The following is a 16,995-nucleotide window of genomic DNA, read 5'->3' as shown; positions in this document are numbered from 1 at the left end:
ATCATCATTTTTCTGTCTTATAGGAAAAAGATTTGTAAGTGACGATTCCGTCTGTGTGCTGGGAATAAGCAAAAGAAACCTGCTCTTCCAGCCTGTGGCCGAGCTGAAGAAGGAGACAGACTTCGAGTAAGTGCACGGGGCCCTGGGGGAGGGAGGCCCGCTGGGTGGGGGGACCAGGCCCTGCTCAGCCACCCCTCCCCCTCCCGCAGGCACAGGATCCCCAAGGAGCAGTGGTGGCTGAAGCTGCGGCCCCTCATGAAGATCCTGGCCAAGTACAAGGCCAGCTTCGAGGTGTCGGAGGCGGGCCAGCTGGAGCCCGTGCAGCCCCGTGGCCCTGAGGAGCCTGCCACCATCTAGATGCCCCACCTGCCCGTTTTGTAACGTTTAAGTTATTTATGAGCACTTTACGCGAGCATCGTCCAAGTGAACCCTGAGCGCGGCCTGCCTTCCCCGTCCCCTGGCCCCCGGCACGGGGTGTCAGCAGTGCTGTCTTCTGTGTCCTGCTTCACAAACTGTGGATCCTGCAGAATTAAACGTTTGCTAAAAGCCAACCACAGTGCCTGGTTTCTTTGTTTTCTAAGTGGGAGTTGAAAACCTCAGGGTGTGTGAGTGGCTCTCAGGGTTTTGTGTCGGCAGATACAGGCACATGTTTTCTGGGGAGCCGGGAGACAGGCAAGGACAGAGGCACCCGGAGGAAAGAGGTGGCACTCTGACTGGCTGGCAGGCGCGTGGGTGACTCGCCAAGTGCACCAGGACGGCCCTGGACCAGGGCACCAGGTAAGGTGATACCCCCCGGGGGGGCGGGGGTGGATGTGCACCTGAGTCTTTAGACATGAGCTCCTCTGCCCCTGCTGTGCGCCTGGAGGAGGAGGGGATTCAGTTCCTTTCAAGGCAGGGCCAGCAGTTTCCTTTCTGTCTGACAGCCTGACAGGGTGGAGGAGTCAGATCCCGGAGTCAAAGTTGATGCCGTTCCCCAGCCCCGCGTCCTCCAGGCCCGACCACCGCACCCGCTGCTCCGCTGCCTTGGTACGGCCCCGCCACTGGGGTGAGTGGAGAGCAGACGTCGGGACACCTCTGTCCCTTTGCTCGTGCATTTCTCCATAAAGGCCCTAAAAACTGCTTTAACAAAAAGTGATTTAAAATAATGATGACTATAAAGCATAGGTAGGTCAGAGTCACCTTTTATTTTTAAAGTATGTGTTCTAGGATTAATAGGTAAAATAAGCATTCATAGCATTAGACAGTCTTAAAAACTATAATCTGTGCATCTCTGGCACTTAGTGCATGATTATTTCAGTTAATTTCTTCATGATCACTCTATTTCCTTCTTCAAGACAGAAACGTTTTCGTCTGACTTGCCAGGCAATACCTCAGGCAAAATAAGAATGCTGTATACATATATATGATCACATATACATATGATCAAGAGTTTTGCAAAAAAATAATAACTTAAAGGTCAGAAAAGCACAGAGCTCAGTGTCAGGAGGCCTAAGGCTGGGCCAAGTCCCATGGAGTCAGGGTCATCTGCTATCTAATCACCCACGACGGGTCCTTGGCGATGCTCGCATTGTCTGGTCCGAGCAGAGCCACGCCGTGTGTGCTCCTCCCGGCGCCCAGGTACCTGCAGGTGGACGGGTGGGGGTCACTCAGGCACCAGCGAGGGTCGCAGGGTCTGGGCACTAAACCACCTGGCTCCTACTCACCTGTTGCTCACGTCGACCAGATCTTCGTGGCGGACAGCGAAGAGCTGCTCGCGGTGCGCCTGCTTCACCTCCTCCGAGAGGCCATACAGGAAGCAGTCCAGGCCTGAGTGAGCACAAGTGACAGGATGGAGGGGCATGTGGCCACCTTGGCCCTTTACAGCCTGTTTCCACCAAAGGTCACACTGCTGCCCGTCACACGCCCACAGCGCGCTCTCCTCCCGACTCAGCTGAGACGCATGGAGGCTGGGAGGGCACGAGCCCGGGGAGCCGCGTGGGGGGTCCTGGCTGTTGACACCGCGGCTCGAGGTGCATCACCTACGCCAGATACCTTTGTCTGAAGGAGCCACCGGAGCGTCCACGGCGGCGAAGACAGAGAGCTTTGCCTCGTTGATGTCCTGCTGCGTGAACCTCCCAGACTTGGCCCAGTCGATGGCCTTCAGGAAGGACTGCAGCGTCTCCGTGGAATGCGGGTCCCTGGAGACCCAAGGAGTCAGACTCACATGTTTGGCAGAAAAAGTATAGGGGACACCCAGGCACGACTTCAGTTCTTCCACGCTTCGGGGTTGTTAATGGCTGTTTTAACAGTCCAGACAACCCAGTACTCTGGAAATTGACATGTGGCCACACAAGCCACCGACACACTCTCTGCAGACCTCGCTTGTCACCCCCACTTCGCCACCTGATCCCTGACTACACCGCTGTGACCCCGGAGAGCCGGGGGGACCAGCCGGAAGGAACAGAAGACGCTCGTAAGATGCACCCAGAGGGCACAATGATCACCCCTCAGAGGCCAATTTCCAGGGTCCTCCCCTGAACAGAAAGAGCTCCAAGGCCCCTCATTCACACGTGCATGTGGTCCTGAGGATGTCTTGTGGGAAACGCCTCGTCTTTCATGTCCCTCGAGACCCGTGGCCCCCGCATGACCACATCAGCCCATGTCACGGGACGTGAAGCGGTCGGGGGCAGAGAGAAACCCTCCGTCCCTGAGGTGCCAGAGAGGCAGCAGGGCCACAGAACAGAGACGTAAAAGGGCAGAACAGTCTGGCCCTGAAGACCCAGCCCAGCCCCGGAGAGCTTCCAGGTCATCTCCTTACACACCCTGGTTACCAAACCCCAGAGCTATTTAAGGCCAGGGTTTTCTGTCCCCTCCCGCTGTCCCTAAGGCCTGCAGCCAAAAGGACCTTGCTGGGGGGGGCTACACGCCGGCCCAGGGACAACAGGGGAAGCGTTTTTCTGAAGTTCGCTCCGCGTGTGAGGACACTGGGGCCAGACGGCCCGACTCACCTGTACGAGTAGAGCGTGAAGATCCCGCCATAGCTGAGTCTGGCGCCTCCACCATAAGCACCGCCTTTTTCTCGAATTTCCGTGTGCAAGAATTTAGCTGTCATCAAGCGTGCCAGGATCTTGAGACTAAAAAGATGAAAAAAACGTGAGTTAAAAACAACGCGGCTGGCAGGGCAGTACTGAATATATAAACGCAGAGTAACCCAAGACAATGGCAAGTGTGTCTGAGTAAGAACAAAATTAGAACCAAGTAAAGCGATACATACATCATGACCTTTTTTAAATTTTAAAATAGAAGCTAGGAGAAAAATGTGAGGAAGATGAACTTTCAGAGGCTTGGGTGAGGGGGTGGGACAGGAACGTCCCTCCTGCTTGACCTGCCGTGGCACGCAGAACGTTTAGCAGTGAGTGGGCTCCGCAGTGCAGGCGAACGTGTGGCCCGTCACTTAAACCCCTGCATCGCCTGTGCGCTCACTCGTGTACACACAAGGCGTCCTCCCTCAGAAAACACTCCAACAGCGTGAGCTTCTAGCAGGGGTCCCACGTCCCCATGGCTTCCATCGTGAGCAGTGACAGCTGCTGCCCCAGCGCAGCCGAGGTGGTTCCGCAAGGACAGCAGCCAGGCCGACCCAACGGGGGCCTCGCCCGCTCACACCCCGCCCCGCCCCCCGACTGGTCTTTCTACAACAGAGCAGGCGACACAGGCAGAGGGGACGCCGAGTGGAGGAGCGAACCTGAGGCTCTGGGAGAGGGTGGGGACCCCGTGCAGATAGGCCCTGATCCCCCACAGGGACAGGGCTCCACCCCCCACACATCTTTTTTAGAAACTTCTGTTATTTCTGTTACGTAAAGGAAATTATAAAATACAAAAGAATGGAAAAAACACCTATGATCCCAGCACCCAGGAGTAGGTACCTCTTGTTTTTGTTTCTGAACCTACATCTTTCTATTCAATATAGAAACACACGTTCCTACTTCTGATGGCCTGGCAGAGCGTGTTTGATTCCTGTAAACACGGAAACAAGCTGACGGAGAAGCTGAGCTGTGCTGACACTTCCCACACAGACACCCTGTCCCTTGAGCCCGGCGGCAGCGCCGTGCTCCAGAGCTGCTCCGCACCCACCATCAAGCGTCCCCAGCGGCGCCCCTCCCCCTCGCACCTGGCGTGGGCCGGGGCCGCGTACGGGGCAGTCCTGATGCACTCAGCTACGTAGTTCACCGGGAACGGGAACAGGAAGTGCGTCTTCATCGGGCAGGGCTTGAAGGTGGGGTCCTGGGGGCAGAGGCCGTCACCACCGTGTGGCCCAGGGGCCAGCTGGGCAGGTGCCCCCGAGTACCCAGACCCCCGCAATGCGACGCCCTGGGCGGCACCGGCCACGTCACCACACGTAACAGCCAGGCGCTGATGACCTTGTCCCGCACAACCTCACCTCAGAGCTGAGATGAGGTATCCTACCCCCAACCCAGACTCCCCTGGGACCATATCATGACACGCCATTCCCAGGGCAGTGTGTGTGACCTTGCTTGGTCACTCCCCCAGGACAAGCCAGGCCAGCTGCCAGAGCCACCAGAGCTCAGGGGCAGCGGGGCGCACGGGAGGGGAGGTGACCCCCACGTGGCAGTGACGTTTAACCAGAGGTGGACTGAGCACGAGGCGTCCACACAGACAGCACCCGGCGGTCCTACCCCACAGACACCCAGCTGGTGACGGAAGGGCCCATGGATGCACAGCGGGCAGGGCATTAAGCGGAAGGGACTCACCGTCACCAGCTTCCTCGTGACCAGGGACTGCCTGCCAGGTCCCTTAGGTCCAGGTTTCTGAAAGTAAAATGTTTCCCAGAGAAATGAGAAAATGCCCAAGCTCAGGTGAGCAGGTAAAGGTACGTTCCAGGAAGTGCACAGAGCTCACGACAAGCGTCAGGGTACATCTTCTCGAGGCTTCAAGCTCTGAGGCTGCTGCATCCCCAGCCCAAGTGGCCCTCCAATCAGGAGACTTCACTGCAAGGCTCAAGTGGCTACAGGGAAGCACAGGATCGAAGGCCAAACTATAGGGTTTAGATTCACTGGGTTTCCTGGCCCGGCGGGCAGGCAGGGGGCACAACCTCACCTCCACCACGTGCGAGGGCACAGGCTTCCGCTCCTTCTTACTCCGGCTGAGGGTCCTGAGGAAGCTGTCCACCGAATTCTCCACCTGAGACATCTGCTGGGGAGTAGCATTCACGGAACATCTGTTTAAAAAAGTCTATGTGCAGAAAACCATTACTATGAAAAATAAAATGTTACATTTTGCATAATTAAAACAAAGATAAATCACATACAAAATAATGCTCAAAAGTGTAAAAACGTTTACATGTAAACGTAAAAACAAAAACCGAATAAAACAGCAGCCAAACAAGGCAACACTACAGCCGTCTTCCTTCACCACATGTTTTCCAGGTACAAAAAAGCCTGTCCCTTATCTCAGTGTCTTACAGACAATAAACAGCCAGTTCTGCTAAACTCTGTGCTCTCCTGAGAACAAGGAGGATGCAGAGACTAGATCTCCAACAGTGCCTTCAGGGCTACAGTATCCAGAGGACTGAAAACGTAATTATTGTCTGGAAGAGAATGAATTGGTCATTAAAGTAGAAAAGCGTTAAGTAGGCAAAGAACTGCCACGCTCCCAAAAAACATTTCTCTGTGGCTCTTCTGAACTCTACAGAATCACAGATACCATCATACGTACAGCACACTGACAAATTGTATCCTTTCTGGTTTTGGCCATAAATCCTAAGTCTATTTTGGTTGAAATAGCAGGTACCATGACAACAACACTGCGTTCTAGGCTCTAGACCAACTGCTTTGCAAACATGCTCTCCCTCCTTGCCCTAAATCTGCAAAGGACTATTTCATGGAGGAAACAGAAGGTCCCCGTGGTTAAGTTCCCCGAGACGCCAGCCATGAGTGCACGGGCGGCCCAGGAACTAACTGGGTGCCAGCTCTGCTGGCCAGAGGCCCCCAACCTCCTGCTGCCCAGATGGTCCGGGAGAGCCTGCTAGTGACTCCCAAGAACTGCTGGGCAAAGGTCCTAGGGCGTGTTCCACGGAGGGAGCTGCAAGCTCATCTAAGGCGGCGGCGGCGCTGGCGGTGAGGCGGGTGCTGCCAGCTCAACAGCCGTCGTCCTCTTTAAGTCTCTTTCGTGTCACAACCTGAGCTGAAGGCCAACCACGTGCAGAGGCTGGTGTTCACCCCAAACTGGTGCACAATTATTCTTACGAGAACCTCTGCGCTTTCACCGTGGCCTCGGGCAAGAGGACCTCGGCGGGGTCTCACTGAGGCTCATTTACGGAACATCCGCTGTTGACTCGTGCAGCAGGGAGTCCACCTGTGGCTCCAGGTTAAAGCAGCCTGCCCTCCTCCCCACCTCCCAGGACACTTGTTCAACTTCTGTATAAAACAGCTCTTTCACTGTTAACAACATCTCGAGTCTAAAATGATTCTGTAGCCTCCACCAAGCGTTTTCTAAAAAGCATCTAAAACTACACTTGGTGACACAGGATGAGGATGGAGTCTTTGCTTAGAAACAAACTGCAGCCCCACCTGAAGTTATCACAGTTCAACAGATGCTTCTTGATGCGCGGGAGCTTCCTCAGGATGGGCTTGATGTCCGTCATCTCTGCGATGCTCTTCATGAGCCTCACCTAAGCCAGAGAACCGACAGGTAGAGATAGACGCGCCTTGGCCTGGACCAGACTTCCCTGACACGGGGTCCTGCGGGGACACGGTGGGGCCAGGTTCTGTGCTCGCAGGGGACGCGCACTTGCTCGGGGTGGGGGTGGGGGAGGGGCCGCAGGCTGGGAGGAAGAGGGTGAGCGAAAAAATTTTCCCCATGAAACTAGGCCAGTTTGAGTTAGCCTTCCTGAGACATGAACAATCTATTACGAACCCTGGAGACCCAGCTGCCCCTGAGCGCATCACCTGGTCCATCCCCCCGAAGGTCTCCTGCAAGTCCCCCGCGGGCGCCAGCGTCCTGCCCGCCCTGATGGACGCGTAGAGGTGGCCTGCGTCGGGGACCCCGTTGGACAGCTCCTGAGCTGTCATCTTCACCAGCACTCGGAAGTGCTCCTCCTCCTCAAAGCAGGGGCTGCGGAGAAAGACAAGGTAGTAAATGAGACCCAGTCACGCCCCTTCAACAGCAGGGAAATTTGCTAAGTGTAGGTTCTTAGATGATGTAAACCGTCCCTGGAGATGTCATGAGTCCATAGGAGTCACAGGGGGAAAGAAACCAACAACCAACAAAGGCATGCAGCTTCCGCTCTCAGGACTCGGGTCTCTGGTATGTCTGGGGATTTACGTCTTTGCAAATACTTACTTGTTAAAGATTTCACTCCACAGATGCATCATGTCTGGTAGGTTTCTATCGAGGCAGAAAGATGAAAAGAGCACACCCTAAATCATGACAGAAGAAAAAGAATAAGAAATTAATTATGATGTAATTTAAAAGAAAAAAAGACGCCGGAGAAGACAACCGTCACCACCCTGTGCTGAGGAAACAGCCACCTGCTCGTAGGTGTCGAGATGCGAGTCGTCGGGGAGCACGTGGGGGGCGGCAGCCAGGCCCCCCGTCTTCAGGTCCACCTGCTGGGCCAGCTCCCTGTAGTCGAGGCCGCCGCAGCCCAGCCTGTGCAGGGAGAGCGCAGAGTCACCGGGGCGGGCCGGGTTCCCACGCGGCGCGTCCCCCCAACACCGCCTGCCAGCCCTGCAGCTGCTCCCGCCCCCACCCACCCAAACTCTGCAGGCTGCAGCCACTCTGCTCAGGTAGTCTTGGGGGTGAAACCTGAAGAACGAGCCTTAAGAAAAAAAAGTCACTTCAACTTCTTTTGTAGGAAACATTCTAATCACTGTTCCTAATGTAAGAACTAATTCGAGCCAAGGCGATGACTGAGTTTTTCCTGACTCCACACTGCCGTGGAAGGGCAGGCGGTGGGAGCCATACTGATAAAAGAGCAGAGAACTCGGGAAAGGTTCACCTCCTCCGGGGGTGACCCCAGGCCTACGCGTCATATTTAAAGGCTTACATTTTCTGATGAAAATAATCAACTCTTCATAATCTTAAAAAGAACTCAATTGTTGAGATATAGCTATATCTGTATTACCTTGCACTCTACATTTATAAATATTTTAATGTACTGTATTTTAGTAAGAAAGTATGATTACCATAAGGAAAATTCTCAACAAATACACCATCCACCTTTCTGTAACACTACGGGATCTGAAAATTAAAATGACTCACTGAAAATTGATTACTGATACATTGAAACAACACACACAGAAAACATCCACTACTAAACATGCGAAGATGTGCCGAGTTCTATAAATGCGTGTCTTCGCCCCAGAAGGAGCCCCTTACTTGGTGAGGACGTTGCAGAAGAGGGGCACATAGGGCCGGAGCTCCTCGGGCAGGGTGTTCAGACTCGAGAAGGCTCTGAAGTAGATCACGCCATTGGTGGGCTGCGTGCAGTACTGGACGGGCGTGTCCCCAGCTGCAGGAGCAAAGGCACTTCTTTATAATTTTTACCAGTAAAGTTTTAACCATGTAACCGTCATTTAATATTTTTAAAATGCTAAAGCTTTTCAAGGATGGAGGTTTACATTTTATATTAGCAAAAAACCACTATTCATTTGCCATAATTCAAATTTCCCTCTTGTACTTTCATTACAATAAAAGCTGAAAGTCTTCAACGCTAAGTAACCCTTGCGCTTCGTGAAAAACGAGAGCAGGGTAAGAACGTTCTTGGGGTTTTCTAACCACCCCACAGTCCAGCTGCAGTCCAGCCGCCCTCCCCGCCTGCACCCAGACCCTCCTGGGTATCGGCAGGGACTCTGGCAGGCCACTCCCACAACAGGTGACCTCACTTTTACCCACCCCAGACGCAACTCACCCCCTAACAAGTCCTGTCCCCAAACCCGAGGACCCTCATGACCCACAGCACACTGGAACCCACCCCGCTCGACACCCCAGGCCTCTGTGGCCCCAGGTCCCTCACAACTGTGTGTTCTACTTTTTACATCCCGAGCGCAGTGCCCTGAACCAGCGGAAGAACTAAGGCATCTACTGATGACGAATTACTTCACTGATTCCTTACTTGAACACAATGAACTTCACTGATAAACCAAACCTGAGGGGGTTAAACGATCAGTGGGACGTGAACCCCGCTTCCCAGAAGCCTGGGCGAGAGAGGAGGCTTCATTTACATGCGCAAATGAATCCATCAGGTGTGGTAAATGGGACGGGCCCCGGGACAACAACACGCATGTCACACAAGTCAAAGGGATGCTCGCACACAGCCTGAATCCTAAGCTAGACGCAGGAACCAGTGAGGGTGTAAGGCTGTTGTCAGACCTGCTCAGGAAGGAGCAGCAAAGTCGCATCACAGCCATGTAGAGAAGCGTCAGCACCACAGGGCATGTCTCCTGTGTCCAGCAGAAGCGAGTGACGGGCGCAGACGTGGGGGGATGCCGGGAAGGAGCGGCTGCCACCCGCTCCGTGCCCCACAGTGCGACACCTAGTGCTGTGGGCCTCTGGACCCCGGCTGGGCTAAGGAGCGGGCGTGGGCAAGGGGCCCAGAGAACGCCCGTGCCCTTGAGAACTGCATGAACACACACACAGTGGAACCTGAGGCCTCCCCGCCCCCAGAGGCAGCTCGGCCCTGTCGGACCCACCCGGGGAAAAACACACGCAGGCCCTCGAGTCCACATCTGCCGTCGCTGAGCTGGACTAGGAACGGGGCTGGAACGTCCTATGAAGACACCCACTGGTGACTCTCCCCCTGTGGACGCTGAGACGCAGCCTAACCCCCAGCCGGGGCACCAAGATCCGCCACTGACCTGCCAGAGCCACCTCCACCTCCGTGAACGGGATGCGGGGCTCGATGTCCGACACCTTCAACGCGGGCAGACACGACACGTCCTGAGGTTGACTTTGCTGAGCCTGTAATTCCAAACCTAAGAGGAGAATGAACATCCAGGACGATACTTAGAAAGTCTTACTCGGTTCAGCTCCTATTTATTAACTTATATTAAGACTCAGCATCTCCCATGCCAAGCGTGGGGAGCCCGTCAGCACTGGGGTTCAGAGGTTTCCCAGGAAACCAGATTTAGAAGCATAATAACCGGCTCGGCAGGCAGCTCTCTTCCTAATTCTCATTCTCAGCGATTTAAGAGAATGATTTTGCTGGGGGAAGGGGGGAGCAGTTTGCTCAAGCAGTTTCCCCTCTGCCCCCAACCAAAATTTTCTACTAGACACTGAACTAATGGATTGAAACTTACTAACTTTTGTGCTTATTTATTCTTATGTCATTTCCACAAACCTCAGCAATATGCCTGTGTAATCACATAAAGTTCACAAATTACAAAAATGGGTAAAATACATTTTCTGGGCCTGATCAGAGGGTAGATGCCCCTTTTGTACAGACTGGGCAGCCCGTGGGGAGGGGCCCCAGGCTGCAGCTGGGGGACGTCACAGGGTAAAGTCAGCGCTCCCGCTGTCACCTCGCCCCCCACGCCTGCCTCCCCGAGTCCCCAGCACCAGGTCCCCAGGCCCGCGGAGGGGTTTCAGCGCAGCTGCTCCCGGGCACCCACCTGTGCCCCATGGAGGCCCGAGGACCTGGCTCCCCACGCTCTGAGGAACCCCCTGCACTTTCAGGGCCCCCCCACCTGGCCCTCTCCCCGCAGTCAAGCAGAGCACCCCAACGCCACCCCTCAGACGCTTCCCATTCTCTGCGTCTGTCCTCCTGCCCTTGTCCTGGCGAACACGCCCGCTGGCCCCGGCTCAGCTGCTCCCGTCAGGATGCTGCTCTTCTCTCGGGGGGGATGCATCAGGGCAGCAGAGGCTGCGAGCACCCTCTCCTCCACCAGACACAGGCTCCCAACGGCCCAGCCACGCCCCTTCACACGATACACACAGACCCCCAAACTGGAAGATTGTTCGACGTTTCCAATAAATTAATCTCCCATTCCCACTTCTCATTGGTGTTCATCTCCAGATTGGAACCTGACTCACTGATTCTCTGCACTGAAGTCCACACTCAAGACTTACTGACCTGACATAACAGTAAATGCTCTAGCACTGTGTCCTACTTAAGGGACTGTGCAGTGATCTGGAAGACAAACACACTCTTTAACCAGGCCCTCCAACCCTTCACACACACCTCCACAGCCAGGCCAGACGCCTGACAACTCAGGGAATGCACGGTCTGTGCTTAGGCATGGAATTACCTTCTGTGCCACAAATGGCTATAAGCACAGACGGAAGATGGGTGGGACCACATCAAACTAAAAAGCTTCTGACAGCAAAGGAAACTGTCAACATGAAAAGGCCATGTACACAGCGGGAGAGAAACTTGCAAATCAAATATTATCTGGTAAGGGGCTAATATCCAAAATATTTAACGAACTCAATAGCAAAATACAATCAATCCAATTAAAAAATGGGCTGAGGACCTAAATAGGCATTTCTCCAAAGAAGCACACAGATGGCGAACAGCTATAGGAAAAGGTGCTCAACATCACTCACCAGGGACATGCAAATCAAAACACATGAGACATCACCTCACACTTGTCAGAATGGCTATAATAAAAAAGACAAGAGATAACAACTGTTGGTGAGGATGTGGAGAAAAGGGAACCCTTGTGCACTGCTCGTGGGAATGTAAATTGGTGCAGCTACTATGGAAAACAGTATGGTGGTTCCTCAAAATATTAAAACCAGAACTACCATATGACCCAGCAGTCCTACTCCTGGTTATTTATCTGAAGAAAATAAAAACACTAATTTGAAAAGATACATGCACACCAATGTTCACAGCAGTACTATTTACAATAGCCAAGATATGGAAACAACCTAAATGTCCACTGACGGATGAATGGGTAAAATAAGATGTGATACACACACACACACACACACACACACAATGGAACACTACTCAGTCACAAAGGAGATAACGCTGTAATTTGCAACAATGTGGATGAACCTTGAGAGTATTATGCTTAGTGAAATAAGTCAGATAGAGAAAAATAAATACCTATGATCTCACTTATAGGTGCAATCTACAAAATAAAAACAAAAAAAGGAAGCTCATATATACAGAGAACAGACTGGTGGTTGTCCGGGGCAAGGGAGGAGAAATGGATGAAGGGGTCAAAGCTACAAGTTTGCAGTTCTAAGTAAGTCCTGAGGGTATAATGTAAGCACTGTTACTAAAGTCAGTAATACTGTACTGAGATTTGAAAATTGCTAAGACAATAAAATTTAAAAGTTCTCATCACAAGACAAAAAGCTACATGTGGTGACAGATGTTAACTAGACTAATTGTGGTGACCATCTCACAATATACAAATATATCACATCAGTATGTCGTACATCTGAAACTAATACATTATGTCAGTTATTCCTCAATTAAAAAAAAAAGGAAGATGGAACTTGTCAATTGGCACTCACAAAACGGAAGTTTATCATATTAATCACAATTAGCATGTTAAATTTATGGAAGACATTTGTAGCAACATGGATGGACCTAGAGATTATCATACTAGGTGAAGTCAGACAAAGAGAAGTATCATATGATATTACTTATATGTGGAATCTAAAATGTGATACAAATGAACTTATTTACAAAACAGAAACAGACACACAGACATAGAAAACAAACTTCTGGTTACCAAAGGGAAAGGGAAGAGGGATAAATTAGGAGTTTGTGATTAGCATACACACTACCATGCATAAAATAGATAAACAAGGTCCTACTGTACAGCACAGGGAACTATATTCACTAGTTTATAATAGATTGGTTCAAGATGGCAGAGTACAAGGATGTGCGCTCACTCCCTCTTGCGAGAGCACCGGAATCACAACTAACTGCTGAACAATCATCGACAGGAAGAAACTGGAACTCACCAAAAAAGATACCCCACATCTAAAGACAAAAGAGAAGCCACAATGAGACGGTAGGAGGGGCGCAATCACAGTAAAATCCAATCCCGTAACTGCTAGGTGGGTGACTCACAGACTGGAGAACACTTATACCACAGAAGTCCACCCACTGGAGTGAAGGTTCTGAGCCCCACGTCAGGCTTCCCAACCTGGGGGTCTGGCAACGGGAGGAGGAATTCCTAGAGAATCAGACTTTGAAACCTAGTGGGATCTCACTGCAGGACTTCAACAGGACTGGGGGAAACAGAGACTCCACTCTTGGAGGGCACACACGAAGTAGCGTGCGCATCGGGACCCAGGGGAAGGAGCAGTGACCCCACAGGAGACTGAACCAGACCTACCTGCTGGTGTTGGAGGGTCTCCTGGAGAGGCGAGGGGTGGCTGTGTCTCACCATGAAGACAAGGACACTGGCAGCAGAATTTCGGGGAAGTACTCCTTGGCGTGAGCCCTCCCAGAGTCCGCCATCAGCCCCACCAAAGAGCTCGGTAGGCTCCAGTGTTGGGTCGCCTCAGGCCAAACAACCAACAGGGAGGGAACCCAGTCCCACCCATCAACAGGCAAGCAGATTAAAGTTTTACTGAGCTCTGCCCACCAGAGCAACACCCACCTCTACCCACCACCAGTCCCTCCCATGAGGAAACTTGCACAAGCCTCTTAGATAGCCTTATCCACCACAGGGCAGACAGGAGAAGCAAGAAGAACTACAATCCTGCAGCCTGTAGAACAAAAACCACATTGACAGAAAGACAGACAAGATGAAAAGGTAGAGGACTTTGTACCAGATGAAGGAACAAGATAAAACCCCAGAAAAACTAAATGAAGTGGAGATAGGCAACCTTCCAGAAAACGAATTCAGAATAATGACAGTGAAGATGATCCAGGACCTCGGGAAAAAGAATGGAGACAAAGATGGAGAAGATGCAAGAAATGTTTAACAAAGGCCTAGAGAATTAAAGATCAACAAAACAGAGATGAACAATACAATAACTGAAATGAAAAATACACTAGAAGGAATCAATAGCAGATAACTGAGTGCAGAAGAATGGATAAGTGACCTGGAAGACAGAATGGTGGAGTTCACTGCTGCGGAACAGAATAAAGAAAAAGAATGAAAAGAATGGAACATAGCCTAAGAGACCTCTGGGACAACATTAAACACACCAATATTTGCATTATAGGGGCCCCAGAAGGAGAAGAGAAAGAGAAAGGACCAGAGAAAATATCTGAAGAGATTTAGTTGAAACTTCCCTAACATGGAAAGGAAACAGCCACCCAAGTCCAGGAAGTGCAGAGAGTCCCAGGCAGGATAAACCCAAGGAGAAAACATGCTGAGACACGTAGTAATCAAACTGACAAAAATTAAAGACAAAGAAAATTACTGAAACCAACAGGGGGAAGAATGACAACATAACATACAAGGGAACTCCCATAAGGTTAACAGCTGATTTCTCAGCAGAAACTCTACAAGCCAGAAGGGAGTGGCATGATATATTTAAAGTGATGAAAAGGGAAGACTACAACCAAGGTTACTCTACCCGGCAAGAATCTCATTCAGATTCAATGGAGAAATCAAAGCTTTACAGAGAAGCAAAGCTAAGAGAATTCAGCACCACCAAACCAGCTCTACAACAAATGCTAAAGGAACTTCTCTAAGTGGGAACACAAGAGAAGAAAAGCATCTACAAAAACAAACCCAAAACAATTAAGAAAATGGTCACAGGAGGATACATATCAATAATTACCTTAACATGAACGGATTAAATGCTCCAAACAAAAGACATAGGCTTGCTGAATGGATACAAAAACAAGACCCATATATATGCTGTCTACAAGAGACCCACTTCAGACCCTAGGGACACATAAAGACTGAAAGTGAGGGGATGGAAAAAGATATTCCATGCAAATGGAAATCAAAAGAAAGCTGGAGTAGCAATACTCATATCAGATAAAATAGACTTTGAAATAAAGAATGTTACAAGAGACAAAGAAAGACACTACATAATGATCAAGGGATCAATCCAAGAAGACATAATAATTAGAAATATATATGCACCCAACATAGGAGCACCTCAATACATAAGGCAACTGCTAACAGCTATAATAGAGGAAATCGACAGTAACACAATAGTGGGGGACTTTAACACCTCACTTACACCAATGGACAGATCATCCAAACAGAAAATTAATAAGGAAGACAAGCTTTAAATGACACAACAGACCACATAGATTTAATTGATATTTATAGGACAGGCCATCCAACAGCAGATTACACGTTCTTCTCAAGTGCACACGGAACATTCTCCAGGATAGATCACATCTTGGGTCACAAATCAAGCATCAGTAAACTAAGAAATTGAAATCATATCAAGCATCTTTTCTGACCACAATGCTATGAGGTTAGAGATCAATTACAGGGGAAAAAAATGTAAAAACACAAACACATGGAGGTTAAACAATATGTTACTAAATAACCAAGAGATCACTGAAGAAATCAAAGAGGAAATCAAAAAATACCTAGAGACAAATGACAACGAAAACACAACGATCCAAAACCTATGAAATGCAGCAAAAGCAGTTCTAAGAGGGAAGTTTATAGCAATATAAGCTTACCTCAAGAAACAAGAAAAATCTCAAATAAACAATCTAACGTTACACCTAAAGGAACTGGAGAAAGAACAAACAAAACCCAAAGTTAGTAGAAGGAAAGAAATCATAAAGATCAGAGCAGAAATAAATGAAATAGAAACAAAGAAAACAATAGCAAAAATCAATAAAACTAAAAGCTGGTTCTTTGAGAAGATAAACAAAATTGATAAACCAGTAGCCAGACTCATCAAGAAAAAGAGGGAGAGGACTCAAATCAATAAAATTAGAAATGAAAAAGGAGAAGTCACAACACACACCGCAGAAATACAAAGCATCCTAAGAGACTACTACAAGCAACTCTATGCCAATAAAATGGGCAGCCTAGAAGAAACAGACAAATTCTTAGAAAGATATAACCTTCCAAGACTGAAGCAGGAAGAAACAGAAAATATGAACAGACCAATCACAAGTAATGAAATTGAAACTGTGATTAAAAATCTTCCAACAAACAGAAGTCCAGGACCAGATGGCTTCACAGGTGAATTCTATCAAACATTTAGAGAAGAGCTAACACCCATCCTTCTCAAACTCTTCCAAAAAACTGCAGAGGAAGGAACACTCCCAAACTCATTCTATGAGGCCACCACCACCCTGATAGCAAAACCAGACAAAAATAGTACAAAAAAATAAAATTACAGACCAATATCACTGATGAATATAGATGCAAAATTCCTCAACAAAATACTAGCAAACAGAATCCAACAACACATTAAAAGGATCATATACCATGATCAAGTGGGATTTATCCCAGGGACGCAAGGATTCCTCAATACATGCAAATCAGTGTGATACACCATATTAACAAATTGAAGAAGAAAATCCATATGATCATCTCAATAGATGCAGAAAAACCTTCTGACAAAATTCAACACCCATTTATGATAAAAACTCTCCAGAAAGTGAGCATAGAGGGAACCTACCTCAACATAATAAAGGCCATATATGACAAACCCATAGCAAACATCATTCTCAATGGTGAAAACCTGAAAGCATTTCCTCTAAGATCAGGAACAAGACAAGTATGTCCACTCTCGCCACTATCATTCAACATAGTTTTGGAAGTCCTAGCCACGGCAATCAGAGAAGAATAGGAAATAAAAGGAATACAAATTGGAAAAGAAGAAGTAAAACTGTCACTCTTTGTAGGTGACATGATACTCTACATAGAGAATCCTAAAGATGCCACCATAAAACTACTAGAAGTAATCAATGAATCTGGTAAAGTTGCAGGATACAAAATTAATGCACAGAAATCTCTTGCATTTGTATACACTAATGGTGAAAAATGGCAAAGAGAAATTAAGGAAACACTCCCATTTACCATTGCAACAAAAAGAATAAAATACCTAGGAATAAACCTACCTAGGGAGACAAAAGGCCTGTATGCAGAA

The 16,995-nt window shown here is 49.4% G+C and overlaps 2 protein-coding genes across 6 annotated transcripts in view; one reads left to right on the top strand and one right to left on the bottom strand.

Moving 5' to 3' along the window:
* Nucleotides 1-551, top strand: part of LOC118889002 (phosphofructokinase, platelet) — a 73,902-nt gene extending 73,351 nt beyond the window's left edge. Inside the window, exons 21-22 of the mRNA XM_036840550.1 lie at nt 24-126; nt 210-551. Coding sequence (XP_036696445.1) covers nt 24-126; nt 210-357 — 251 coding nt within the window. The 3' untranslated portion in view covers nt 358-551. The remainder of the gene's footprint in view (nt 1-23; nt 127-209) is intronic.
* A 610-nt stretch (nt 552-1,161) lies between these two features.
* The window catches only part of PITRM1 (pitrilysin metallopeptidase 1), a 31,695-nt gene continuing 15,861 nt past the window's right edge, over nt 1,162-16,995 (bottom strand). Inside the window, exons 15-27 of one of the 5 annotated variants that reach the window (XM_036840520.1) lie at nt 9,855-9,971; nt 8,377-8,509; nt 7,527-7,647; nt 7,339-7,415; nt 6,945-7,110; nt 6,567-6,667; nt 5,095-5,215; nt 4,749-4,805; nt 4,148-4,260; nt 2,988-3,113; nt 2,032-2,177; nt 1,704-1,806; nt 1,162-1,621 (exon numbers count right to left, since the gene is read on the bottom strand). In XM_036840520.1, the coding sequence (XP_036696415.1) occupies nt 1,528-1,621; nt 1,704-1,806; nt 2,032-2,177; nt 2,988-3,113; nt 4,148-4,260; nt 4,749-4,805; nt 5,095-5,215; nt 6,567-6,667; nt 6,945-7,110; nt 7,339-7,415; nt 7,527-7,647; nt 8,377-8,509; nt 9,855-9,971 (1,475 nt within the window). In that variant the 3' untranslated portion in view covers nt 1,162-1,527. Of the gene's footprint in view, nt 1,622-1,703; nt 1,807-2,031; nt 2,178-2,987; nt 3,114-4,147; nt 4,261-4,748; nt 5,003-5,094; nt 5,216-6,566; nt 6,668-6,944; nt 7,111-7,338; nt 7,416-7,526; nt 7,648-8,376; nt 8,510-9,854; nt 9,972-16,995 lie in introns of those variants that run through there. The other 4 variants (XR_005018398.1, XR_005018396.1, XM_036840524.1 and 1 more) reach the window with 4 other exon arrangements.

This window comes from Balaenoptera musculus, chromosome 2 (assembly GCF_009873245.2).
Source record: "Balaenoptera musculus isolate JJ_BM4_2016_0621 chromosome 2, mBalMus1.pri.v3, whole genome shotgun sequence".
Taxonomy (NCBI): Eukaryota; Metazoa; Chordata; class Mammalia; order Artiodactyla; family Balaenopteridae; genus Balaenoptera; species Balaenoptera musculus.
This window is presented reverse-complemented; position numbering and strand designations above follow the sequence as displayed.